The sequence below is a fragment of the Procambarus clarkii genome, chromosome 24, assembly GCF_040958095.1.
Source record: "Procambarus clarkii isolate CNS0578487 chromosome 24, FALCON_Pclarkii_2.0, whole genome shotgun sequence".
NCBI classification, from domain to species: Eukaryota; Metazoa; Arthropoda; class Malacostraca; order Decapoda; family Cambaridae; genus Procambarus; species Procambarus clarkii.
In genome coordinates, this window is record NC_091173.1 from 21,259,033 (window position 1) to 21,272,522 (window position 13,490).

The 13,490-nt window shown below is 36.8% G+C and overlaps 1 protein-coding gene across 1 annotated transcript; it reads right to left on the minus strand.

Moving 5' to 3' along the window:
* Window positions 1-5,263: 5,263 nt before the first annotated feature.
* Window positions 5,264-11,123, minus strand: LOC138349688 (uncharacterized). Its single transcript, XM_069330438.1, has 4 exons — window positions 10,728-11,123; window positions 8,976-9,044; window positions 8,602-8,736; window positions 5,264-7,170 (listed from the first exon to the last, which is right to left on the minus strand). Exons 1-4 carry the CDS (start codon window positions 10,976-10,978, stop codon window positions 6,657-6,659), a joined length of 969 nt encoding a protein of 322 aa, XP_069186539.1. The 5' UTR covers window positions 10,979-11,123; the 3' UTR covers window positions 5,264-6,656.
* Between the last annotated feature and the right edge of the window lie 2,367 nt (window positions 11,124-13,490).

A 13,490-nucleotide genomic window follows, 5' to 3' on the forward strand; every position in this document is an offset into this window, starting at 1 on the left:
ATCAAAGAAAATGACGTTTGGAAGTTAAATTTCAGGGATGACTTCATCCCTGAAATGACACTCTCTCTTCAGGGTTCCGCTTGTGGCCAAGGATATTAACATGTTGCTCGGGGTTACATTTTTCAGTCTACGTCGATGGTGTAGAAAGAAGAGCTGTTATACAATGGTAACGCCTCGCTGGCATCGTCCTCGTCTTCATCTAACAATTTTTTGAGCCAAAAATAACTGCAACAAACAGCGAATATTACCAGAAACAAGATTAGACAAAGTAAAACAACAAGCAAAATAACACATAGCGTTAACACAGAGACACCCATCTTCTCGATAACCTCAAGGCTGAGGTAATGTGAGGAATGGATTGATTGAAAGTCCCTAGAGGCGGCACGGGCATGAATAGCCCGTAAGTGGTAGCTTTTGGAGTGAATGTGTGCAAGACCGCAGTCGCACTTTATATGGCCCGTTCCGTTCAGTACATGTCACCATGACTAACGTCACACGAAGAGCAAAACAAACCAGTTCATTGACATGTTGTTAACTTACTTGACATTAAGGACGCTAATGCTGGATTTACTCGAATAGGTTATTGAGAGCCTAGAAACATGAATATAGGAAACAACGAAAACCGTAATAAAACATAAACAAACTAACATCAGTCCATAATAATAACATGTTAATGAAGGAAAGTACAGCAGACCTAATACATGGTAATTCCTTTCAAGTAAGTTTATTCAGGTCATAAAGTACATTCCAGAAGTACAGTGTAGCTTCAGGCTATTTCTATCCAGTTCTATTTGAGGAGTTCACAAATCCATGCAGTATATAAATAACCATATTTTATATTACAGCAACATTTACATTAATTCAATAGTCATCATATAGTACATATTACCAACTATGTAACAAGAATTCAATTACTGTATTACATTCTTGGGCAAAGTTTTTGAACCTCCAAAAAGTGTTCTCTTTCATACCATTACCACACATCCAAACAATTTGATGTGGTACGCTACTAATTTCTTTATTTGTATAAATCTCAAGCACTTTACACAAGAACAAAGTTATCTGAAGTGTGAGCGTGCGGCATACTACGTAATTTACAATTCTGATATTTTTCACTGCCATCAGTACCGTATTGCCAGTAATATTTATACACTAATCATAATTTAATGTACATAATTTGAATGGACATAACCGGGGGGATATTAATAGGGTATTAAAAGTATCAACACAGGACAGAACACGAAACAATGGATATAAATTGGATAAGTTTAGATTTAGGAAAGACTTGGGTAAATACTGGTTCAGTAACAGGGTTGTTGATTTGTGGAACCAATTGCCGCGTAACATTGTGGAGGTGGGGTCCCTCGATTGTTTCAAGCACGGGTTGGACAAGTATATGAGTGGGATTGGGTGGTTATAGAATAGGAGCTGCCTCGTATGGGCCAATAGGCCTTCTGCAGTTACCTTTGTTCTTATGTTCTTATGTTCTTATGTACAATGAGTCCTTCCATGTAGATTTTACCCTGCCCTTTGAGCAGGACGAGTGCATGCTTATTAGTGCGTAAGTTCTTAAGAACTTACATATAGTGTGTCACTGCTGGCCACAATTAAAGTTCTCCTGACTTCTTTTTTCTATATCTTCTTTGATCATCTTGTTTTCGTCTTTATTTGTTTCGACGTTATTTGCCATACAACATCGACAAGATTATTTTCCGTGGTCACTCTCGCTATTTCATCAACTGCCTCATTTAACACTATTCCTACATGTGACGGAATCCACATAAATCTGACTTTATTCCCATTTTCGTTAGTTACTTAATATTCCATCAACACTCGTCCACAATATGATGATATACTGGTTTTATGCTATTTAATGACTCTAACGCTCCTCTATCAATAAAAAATTAGTCATCTTTAATACTTCCTGTATACCTAATAATGCAGCCTGATGTTCAACCTGCGTTGAAGATATATTGTCAGTTAAGCGATGTCCAGTAACAATATCTATGATGCCGATGTCAGTGTACTCACTAATCAAGACTCCACATCCTGCCTTCCCGTCCTTAGTTACTGAGCTATTAAGTGTAAGTAAGCTCATTGAGAAAAGGAAGTACATCTCAAAAGGATAGAATAGCTTAGGCTATTTCTACCCTCGTGTATATAAGGTCCCTCAAGGGCCTCACAAATCCATACAGTACACAATTATTAATCATAGTTTACATTTCACATTCCAATGGTAATCACACGGCATGCTGTGAGATTTATTGATTATGCTTCACCTGTTATTTCTTGTTTTGGTAAAGACAGCCTAAACAAGTTGGAGAATTTACAAACTGAAGCTATGAGAATAATCCCAAGAATATTTTCATGGCTCAAAAGTACTATTACTGAGATAATGATGACATGAATGAACTTAACAGATTATCGGGGATAGAATTTCAGAGATAAATGAAGTTTCGGCGATTAGACTAATGAGAGGCGAGGGAGCTAATGAATTAATCCTCTCACTTCAAAAGATTGATTGATTGATTAAGATTAAGCCAACCAGGAGGTGACACGGGCATGAATAGCCCGTAAACTTCAAAAGGTTGGAAGAAATGAATAATGGATGTGAAAGCATAATAAGATCCTTATCGTGATCCAGTGCTTTTGATGGAGGATGAACAAGACGATTCCAGGCATGTGGCCTTGAAGCGCCTTCAGCAGCCAGCACATCTGCTTGTTCATTTCCACAGATTCCAACATGGGAGGGGATCCACAGAAATTTGATGATTCTTCCTGGATTGGTTAGTACTCTCACCGCTCTCTTGATCTCAGTGACTATCGCAAGATTTTCTGTCTGATTTGTAATAAGGCTTTGTAGCGCTGTTTTAGAATCAGTGCAGATCACTGTACCGTTAGTGCTTCGTTCAAGGAATCTTAGCGCCTTAACAATGGCAGTTAGCTCGCCTTGTGTTGAAGAGGCATCTGTCTACCAGAATCGGCCTCCTTGAACCGGAATTAAGCTCTCTTAATTAAGGACACAGTTACTAAATTTGAACCAGCAGAAACTACTAGGAAACAGGAAGAAATGTTGCAAAAGTTTGAGAATCATTTGAACACCCTACAGAATCAATACAGTTACCCAAGACGAATCAGACCAACAAAAGCTCCTTGAATTTGTCATTATCTCATCACATGTTTTCTCCCAAGAAGCTGATGGAAAGGACTGTACTGCCATCGTTATCCGGGAATTGCATGATAAGATGACGTGTACAATTCAAGCAAGAGACATCAAATCAGCATATAAAGTGGGTACCAAATCATCTGGGGCAAATAACAGAAGAATTCGTGTGAAATTAGATAGCTGCCCCCACAAGTCAGACCTTATCAGAGCTGCAGTCTCTAGTAAAAACCTCTGTTTATGTGAATGAATGTCTGAGCAGGAACAAAGTCTCTTCTTTAAACTGCGTGAAGTCTGTACAAATTCCATTGGGTTAATCAAACATTGTTTTGTAAGAGATGGTAAAATTCTAGCTAAGAAGACTGACACTGGAAAAACCTATGAAATAACCACTGAGGCGCACCTCGGGTCTTTCCTCAATGACTGGGATAATAGATGAATTATCAGAATATAAATTATAGTATCATATAACAACCAAAGTGTACTACAGCTCTGCCTTTCCTTTCAAAAGGTTTTTAAATTTGATATTTCTGTTTTGTCTTTTTTCTTATTGTTTTTCACTTGTTTATCCCACTATTTTATATGGTTTATTTTGTCCCACCATCTTATATTGTTCATTTTTTCATTTGTTACTTACTGTATTGTTATTTGCTATTACTGTAGATCTCTGATACAGATAATGGCTCCAAAGAGCCTCCACTTACGGGCTCACCATAGCCGTGCTACTTGGAACTTTTTTCGTTCTGAGTAGCTGAATCTAAAACAACAACATCCACAATTGCTACTCCTGTCTGTTACAAGGCATCCTTTCATATGTCCAATGAAAAAACTGTAGACAAGCTACAAAACATTAAAAAGAGGAGCATTGCACACGAGCATCATCATATCTACCAATCACTTCACATTTCCATCACAATATGCCACACTATGTAACTAGCTAATCAAGACTAACTTGAATCAGTCAAATGAACTTTGAGGCTCAGTTCCTGAGTCCATTATGTCTAACATTTCCCTATACCACACACAGAATGAGTATGGGGTACACTGCCCTCCACAGGATGGTTGAGGTCCACTAGCAGCCACAGGGACATCCACTACACATAAGGGGCATAACTGGCTGACCCCGTCAGTGTTCAAGAGAGAACTTGACAAACACCTTCAAAGGATACCTGATCAAAAAAGTTGCGATTCAGGTCAGGCTGCGATCAGCCGCGCCCAGCAGCCTGGTCAAGGACTAGGCCGAGGAATGCTAAGCCTCGAAATCATCACAAGGTAAGGGCAAGTATGGGACCCACTGCCCTCCACAGGGTGGTTATGAGGTTCTTTAAAAGCCACAGGATGGGTATGGGATCCATTGCCCTCCATAGGGTGGTTATGAGGCCCTTTAAAAAGCCACAGGATGGGTATGGGATCCATTGCCCTTCACAGGGTGGTTATGGGGTCCTTTAAAAGCCACAGGATGGGTATGGGGTCCACTGCCCTCCACAGGGTGGTTATGAAGTCCACTACCAGCCACAGGATGGGTATGGGGTGCACACCACCTAAAGCACAACTATCACAATAGTTGTCACAATGGTGATAACTATCACAGTGTCTTGTCAATCATTTCAAATTTCCATCAGAGTATGTCACACTGTCAACGTATCCACTAAGCATATCACAATTTCCATTACCATTTACTTCTCTAATGGATAAACTATTGTATCAGTGTGCATTTTAGGGGCAGATCCATTTTGTTTATGCCTATACAGTATATTATTGGCATTAGTTCTTAATCCACCTCTACATACTGTATTCAAAAACTAATATGAAAGCTAATAAAACAGACCTAATAAAGGTGTATATCTAATTATTTCCTTTCAAAGAGGTACATTCTGATTATTGGCCAATAGTTCACATAATTCATGTCTGCCAATAAATGCATATATATATTAACTTTGCTTTCACAGGATACATATTAATATAATACCATCCAATTAAAATTTTAATATCCAGCATTTAGTCAATGAAGACTGACAACATGGATACCATAAGGACAAGAGATGTCCTAACATAATACATTTATAAACAACTGCTAATTAGGTTAATGACACGAAGAACAAAAACAATATAATACTATTGACAAAAATGTATGAAGGGTAGAAAACAAATTACCTGTACATTAATTAAACCTAGAGTTCTTGATTTATATATGTTCTAGCCGTATTTTTACATGTTCAGTATTTACAAATTACACGTAAGGCACCATTCTGGGAAAAATAACATTCTTCATACACATGCATACAATGATTTACAACTGGCATTCACTACTTAAAATTTCACTGATGCAGTAATAAAAGAAAATGCTATCTATACAACTTTTATCACTATACATCATGTTTATTTCTCATGCAGACTGTGGTTCCTAGGCCACCCGGCTATAACTATGACACATTGACAGAACATTCAAGTTACCAACTAAAAAAAAAAAAAAAAAATTGACTGCTGATTTATACTTCAACACTAACTTGTACACACCCCAGCCATCATTCATTCATCAAGCCACAAAAAAAATCTTCTTTGTGCAATTGCAGCAGTAATATCACTTCAAAAACATATCCATCTCATGCACGAAGAAGCCCACAGCCATCAAATACCGAGGCACTTTTATCAATCTGTGCAATACAGGCAGCAATTTCTTTTCATAACTTTCTTAAAATTTCCAAAGGGTCACAAATTTAACAGACAACTTCACTTCATTTTAATGAAATGTAAACATCATCTTCAAGCTCAACATTAATCATCACAAAGGGCTACTGTAGTTCATTTTATGATTACAAGTTGTCTAATTTCTGTAACCACAAGCTTTCACCAACACACTTACACAATGTTCAAGTTCATGTTATTAGACCAAGAATCACAGGTTCACATTATATTCATAACAGTGGTACTGTAATAACAGTGGTAATTACAGTACATGTAATGTCTGTTTTTCTGAAAAGATTCTAGTTTGAGTTAAGTTTTTAATCCTTCCCTTTCTAAATGGGTGAAGATGCCATTTGGGAAAGTTATGATGGACTTCATTTTTACCACTAATATTCATAATTGATAAAACAGTATTCTATCCAAATTATTTGATGTTCCAGCAGGTTCTGCCATATTTTGACAGGTAACATTATCATTAAGTAAAAATACTGACTAATTGTAATACTAACTCTGACCAACACTGGATTTCATGTTTCGTCCACTACAAACCTTTCAGAATATTCAAGCTTAAAATTTCACAGCCATTGCTAAATTGTAAATACAAAAGACGGTCATCTTGTTTCCGATTATGAAAACGTAACACAACCAAACTTAGCATTCTTTTTAATGAAAACTTTGCAGAAATGGAGCTACACATCAAAGTTATGTGATGGATTGAGCCAAGGTTATTTGTTTACACTAACTAACCTACATGACTAACAACTTGCTTCTGTTGCATTCATATTTACTATTTTAAATACAAAATTATTTAATCATCCAAGAGGCTTTCCGAGTTAATGATGTGCCAGTCATATATTTCTGGAGTATCATCTTCCATTTCATTAACGTCATCCAATTGCAAGTTCTCGTGATTATTCCAGCAAGCAGCATTTAATTCATCGCTTGCCGAGTGCCATCGCTCATCCTCCTCCTCCTCATCATCATCAGCATCATTTTCTTCATTTTCAGTCATATTCAAGATGGTCTGAATATCTTGAACTTCATATATATCACCAGTATTGTCCTCTTCAGCCTCTTCCAACAAGGAGTGAATATTATGGAGAGAATAAAAAGGGTTAGTAGCTTCCTCTTCCTCAGGATCACCATCATTTTCTTCTTCCTGAGCTTCAACTTCCTGAATTTCATGTTCTTCACTGTTTTCATCATCATCATCTCTGTCATCACTATCTTCTTCATTGTCTTCGCTTTCTGGATTTATGTGCATTCTTGGCGAATTTAACCTTTCCATGAACTCCTCTAGGAGGTTGTTCAGTATATAATGCCTGAAAAATAAACATGGCATTAAGCCTAATTCATTGTTCTTTCAATCATATACTGTACTGCAAATCATAAAAATATGACAGTATAGTACTGGATACGTTTCATAATTTGATCAATAAAAGTCAAATATGGTATTTTTTAAATAATTTTAAGTGGGATACCGATATGAAAGACTACTAGAGTGAGGTGGTACAGTACTTATTTATGAATAATGTTATATTGATAGTGTAAATGATAACCCGAATTATTTATAACTATCTTTCAATATCTACATTTAACGATATTTTGCTATATTACGGTATTCACCATTTTTCTCTGGGCTAATGTCTCAACACACCATGAAAGTGGGTAACAGGGCAATGATGATAATGAATGAATGGAAATTGTTCTTAAATGATATAATTCAGTCACAGCACAGACTATTCTCCTCTCGGGTCATCCCTCATAGGTGGAATCAAAATAAATGTGGACATCTTCAAGAGAAAACTGGATAGTTTTCTTCAGGAAGTGCCAGACCAACCAGGCTGTGGTGGATATGTGGGTCTGCGGGCTGCTCCAAGCAACAGCATGTTGGACCAAGCTCTCAGAGGTCAAGCCTGGCCCCAGGCCAGGCTTGTGAAGTAGAAGAATTCCCAGAACCCCATCCAGGTAGAATACAAAATATAACAAAGCACTCAAAGTTTCAAATTGTCATATTTCAACCCATCCTCCTGTTTAGATAGTACTTTTTTGTAACTATGTGGACTAAATGAACTGGATAAGCACCTCCAAAGGATACCTGATCAACCAGGCTGTGACTCATACGTCAGGCTGCGAGCAGCCGCGTCCAACAGTCTGGTTGATCAATCCAGCAACCAGGAGGCCTGGTCGACGACCGGGCCGCGGGGACGCTAAGCCCCGGAAGCACCTCAAGGTAACTATCATACATAGATGTAATGGACAATTAGACAGTATAATTTGGTAACTTTCACTTTATTTCTAGTCCTAGTATAGCACAAATATTTACTAGATTAGGCGTCAGCATCTATTATGTTTAGGAAGGCGAGGGTTTTTCCTTTGCAACATCAATACAAAAACTTTTCTAGTTTACAGTATCCAAATTCAATAGTTCCGATTTCTACTTTCCAATTGCCTTTTACGTCAATGTACTGTATGTACACTGGTCCTCATTGTTACTGTAAGTACACCCTAAACAGGAGGATGGGCTGCATATTTTATAGGTCAGTTAATGATCAAAATGAAAGGAGGGTTGCAAAATACACCTAATTGAACATTATTAATATAAAATTATTCTTCTAAAAAATACAACTATGATATGGATCAATCAGATCAGTGAGCTCATACTGAAAGCTGTAAAACTGTTATAAGAACAATTGGACAAGCATTTCATACATCCCTTGGATACTTTACACACCTGTTTTCCTCTTGGTCCTCAGGATCCTCCTCCTCCTTCTTGTTCTTGTTCAGATGATATATTCACCACTTCAGGTATGTCAGGGGTATCAAAGGACTTTTTCTCAAACATAGCCTTAATCTCAGTAATATCACTTTCTCCTGCAGGTGCCAAGCTGCTTTGGAAAAATTACATAATTAATATACAGTACTGTATTACAAAATGAACAATATAGTACAATAGTTACAATCTGAAAAATTTCACGACAGTATAGTATATGGAATACTTTCATTATATAATGATATATTTAGAGGTTGGTTCTATGAAACATGAACTTTTAGCCCAGCATGACCTGCTGGTAGAGGGATATGTGGTTGTAACACGAGAACAGTTCGTAGTGGAAGCTGTACTCACCTGTCCAAGTCTCGCAGTTCCTGATCAATCCTCCTTGCCAGCTCAAGGTCCTGCTTCTCACATTCTCGCCTGCAGAATAAGAACTCAAAATCAGAAGACCCGAGCTAAAACCATGAAGCTGTTCATGTTGCTTTAAAGTGAACATCTTCAGTACTTTTTATAAATTACTGTATAATCAGCTATTTTTTTATAATTTTAAAATAACTTTGTTAATTTTATGAATGTATGGTAAAAATTGTAATGCGTGCAATGACACAAAGGCATGAACCTTTATTTTTAATTAATGCTCAATTTGAAATACACTTTTATTTCTGATAAAAAAAAATAAAAACCATTTACTGTACTGCAATGCAAAGACATAGTTTTGGTTATTATATTTCATATGAAGATTATTTTTTTTTAATTCTGTAATCACCACCTAATACACTGTGGTCAGATATACATAATCATATACTGTATCAATAAAAACGGCAAGATTTACAAAATCTTGACTGATAAAGATTAAGAAAGTATTTGCTGTCACTGCAATTTAATGCTAGTTGCATTCTAGCCTTAATTAACATTACTTTTCACAAAGAAATTTGTTTTTTTTTTTCATTATTTTCCTTTCTTTTCAACTGTTTTGATCACATCCCTGCCCGAAACGCTGCGCGTGCTAGTGGCTTTACAAGACTGTAATTACCATATTTGTATCCTCACATTCCTTATGTACATTCTTGTATATGCATAAATAAATAAATAAATAAATAAATAAAACATGGCTGGAAAATTGAAATACAAAAATTACAAAATATATTTGGGGTACAACTTCTATTCTTAAGGCATAATTCATCACTTTAGTTTAAATTAATGATTGTTTTCATAATGTTATACAAGAGGTACCATGAAGTCACTGGTAGTCAAGGCACAATATTAACTCCTTAGTATTGTGTAGTTGGTATGTTTGTACATTAACTTTTTATACTTTTAAAGTACATAATTGGACATATGGTACACATATCATGGTATGAATCATATCATTATCACAGTATGTCTTAGAGAAATTATGCTCTTAGTGGCTTTACATCCTCTGTAACAGTGAATTAACCACTGAATCATGTTCTTTTATATATTTTCTAAAGGTTGGGTAATTGTGTGTGTTGTAAATAATTAAAAAAGAAAAAAGAACACATCAACAAATATGTTTTAATTGTGATAATGTTAAAACTACCTGAATGATATATCTAGAAAAATAAAATGCATATCTTTATTTTCAATATATAATAAAATAAGGATCACTTGGGAAAAACAATGCATGAATCTGTGAAAGATAGACTGAATTATGGTAAAATTATACTACAATCGCACATACCGGACCTCATTCTCGAACTGATAAAGCTGTGTAAATGTTATTAGATTAGGTTAGGCTGGGTTGGGTTAGGGATAGTTTGGTTGGAAAAAAATTAAAATCTGTTGGCAAACTATTTTGTGTGAAATGATCTGCATCTGGCAGAAATCCCATGTTTTGTCAGGTGGTCACCTGGGAAATCTGGCATCATATCACCCTTCAGAGTATAGCAGATCTGAAGCTGACCACAGATAATGCCTATCTCAACAAAATTTATTGTAATATGCACACACACACAATCTCAGAAAATTACAAATCAATTCATTTACAAAAATGTTATTTAATGGCATATTTGAAATAAACAAGTTTAAAGGGGATTGGCATCATTGGGCAAGAGAAGAAGATAGATTGGCAGAATTACACACCTGAGATGCTGAACTATCACGTGGTTGTCCAAGAGGTCTTCTAATCTGACCCCCTCGTGCAGCATCCGGCACAGGGAGCACTCTATAGACCCGTCGCTCTTCCACAGCTTGCTGGTGCAGTCGAGGCAGAAGGTGTGGAGGCAGAGCAGCAACTTGGGTGATCTCTTATCATCATGAATATCGTAATCCTCGAAGCAGATGGGACACGACAGCTCCCTGGAGGCCAGGTCTTCTGGGCAGTACGTGGCCATTGTAGACTTCCTCTGTACAACTCACGCTTTCATTGTTGGCATCACTGACATGGGTACATTGCACGTCCAAGACTTGTTTAATTTAAACCATCGAATAATGTTCCTTTTGCGTTGCTTAACACCCACTGACTGAACCAGGATAATGTGCGATGGAGCAGCGCATGGCAGCAGATGGATATGCTCCTCGTCCTGAGGGGAAAATCACAACACACACACAGACGTGATTAACACAAAAAAGAACTATTTAAAAGACCCAACACAACACACTTATCACTAACGCCATCACTAGTAAATAAACTTGTCTTCGTATCACAGAGGTTATTATTATCTCCCGGTGTCTCGCCTTATTTCCTCTCCACCCACCGCATGACGCTGCTATGACCTCTCGGCCAGGCAGGAACAAAGGCTGACAACAACGAGTAGTAATACTTTGTCCATCAAGTTCCGGAATAAACAGAGGTTCCTCTTCTCCTTCTCTTATAAAAGAGCAACTGGTTTCCTAGCGAGCCCCGTGTTCGTTTTCATGTCTCATTCATCAGTTTCATCTCTTTTTCATTAGTGGTAACTCGGTATATAATCATTTTGCTTTGATTGAACAGAACATCGTGAGTTTTTATCTTGATTTCTTTCTTGATTATCTAAAATTCAGAACACTGGTGGAAAGTATATCGATGTTTTGGGGTCTTATCTTTCTGCGCCAAATCAGAATCGGACGAAAGTTGTTTTAGTAGAAAGGAGATGCCATGTTGGATATTTTTGATGATTTTCAAGGGAATTGTCCATTCATCGAAAAATTAAAAGAGCGAATTTTCCTAAATTTAAAAAAAAATGACATATAAGTAACGTTTGTTGATTATGAACTGTATTCGTGTAAATACCACTAAATGGAAGAAAGACGTATTACTTAAATGTCAATACGCTAGCAATATAGATTGACAAGGAACAATACCAACAATGGCCCGAGTCAAGTAATTCCACAACCCAGTTTGTTTCCGCAAAAACTATTAGAAATTGTCCATTATATAATTAAGGCAAGTCATTGTCCTTGGCAGCCTCTTTAGCGATGTCTTAATTAACTATGTGGCTACTCGCTTTGACGTAAGAGTTGTACCTTATTCAATTACTGTAACATTATATACCTTGGCACTTATTTAGTTGAAATTAATGTGATAATACAAGAATTATGCTGTAAGATATAAACCACTTAAAATGTGGGTTATTGGTTGAAATAGACAACGTCACTTTTAAATTTAAATTACATTATATTGCATACCCGGGCAAGTTAACCTTTAGTATCAGACAGGTATCGTTTATTAGACAGGTATTAGACAGGTTTAGTATCAGGCTGTGTTGTGCATGTGTACAGGTCCGTGGAAGTGTGCTCCCCTAATTTCTGTTGCCCTAGCTTTAGTCATATGCTGCTTGCTTGTTATAGTGAATAGACAGTGCTTGGACTATATGTGTGTGTTATTATATGGCTTGTTTTTTGTTGCAGGATGTAACTGTACTGTAATTGTTTGATCAATAAAGTCACAAGTCTGGCAGAGCGTTTGTCTTACCTCACTTTGTATCATCTGCAATTTAATGATGTGGTTTGTAATTTTCTTATGTCATTGATGTATATGCCAAAAAAAGTTATAGGCCCCAAAATGGACCCCTGTGGCACCCAACTTACTACATTTCTCCATTCAGATTAGTTCCCATTTAGCACTCTTTATTTTATTTTTTCAACCATTGTTTTATCCATTGTATTATTATATTGTTCCATATGGGCCTGTAATTTCATTTCATGTGATACTTTATCAAAGGCTTCAGCAAAATCCATGCTGTGAATGGATTACCCTGAAGGTAAAATACATTCACCGAATCAACATTCATTTGAATCTACATTCATTTGTCTACATTCTACAAATCTACTACATTCACCGGAAGGTGCAGTAAATCTCTACACCGACATTATAAATCTCGGTGCAGATCAGGAATAATGTCATTTGTTCCATTACTGAAAGTATTGACATAGTCCAGCATGTCTCAGCAAAGTTGATAAAAAACAATCAATAAGGGACCTTTGACAAGCCGCTGGGTTCCTGTTCTCGTCGAGGCCACTAGAGATAGTGGCTTTCAGGTAATCTCTGCTAATAATTCCTATTTTCGAAGACAGGAAGTAATTATTAAACAAAGGCACCAGGCCGGCGAAAGACCATTTAGCACCATCGACGACAATTAGAAGCATACACTTATAGTCTTTTTGAGGTTCCTAGTTCAGGCCAGCTTCTGATCTTCCCGAATAAACATTATCTTATCTATCATAAGTATCTGTTCACACCCACTCACTTTCCTTCAAGTGTGCATGTAAAGCTATTCACCCCCCATCCTCACTTTCACTTACGTGTGCATATGTATAAAACTCAAAATTGTAGTCATCCAGGTATATTAAATAACAAAAAATTATGTCTGTTCTTAAATCATAATACAGTATCTACTTGGTATAAAAAGGCCACAAATCAACCAA

What these genes read in the sequence shown, in the direction of transcription:
- LOC138349688 (XM_069330438.1), bottom strand. Translation starts at nt 10,978, where the DNA reads ATGGCCACGTACTGCCCAGAAGACCTGGCCTCCAGGGAGCTGTCGTGT. An exon ending in GTGATAGTTCAGCATCTCAG is followed by an intron (nt 9,045 to 10,727) that starts GTGTGTAATTCT and finishes CTTATTCTGCAG; the next exon opens with GCGAGAATGTGAGAAGCAGG. An exon ending in GAACTGCGAGACTTGGACAG is followed by an intron (nt 8,737 to 8,975) that starts GTGAGTACAGCT and finishes TTTCCAAAGCAG; the next exon opens with CTTGGCACCTGCAGGAGAAA.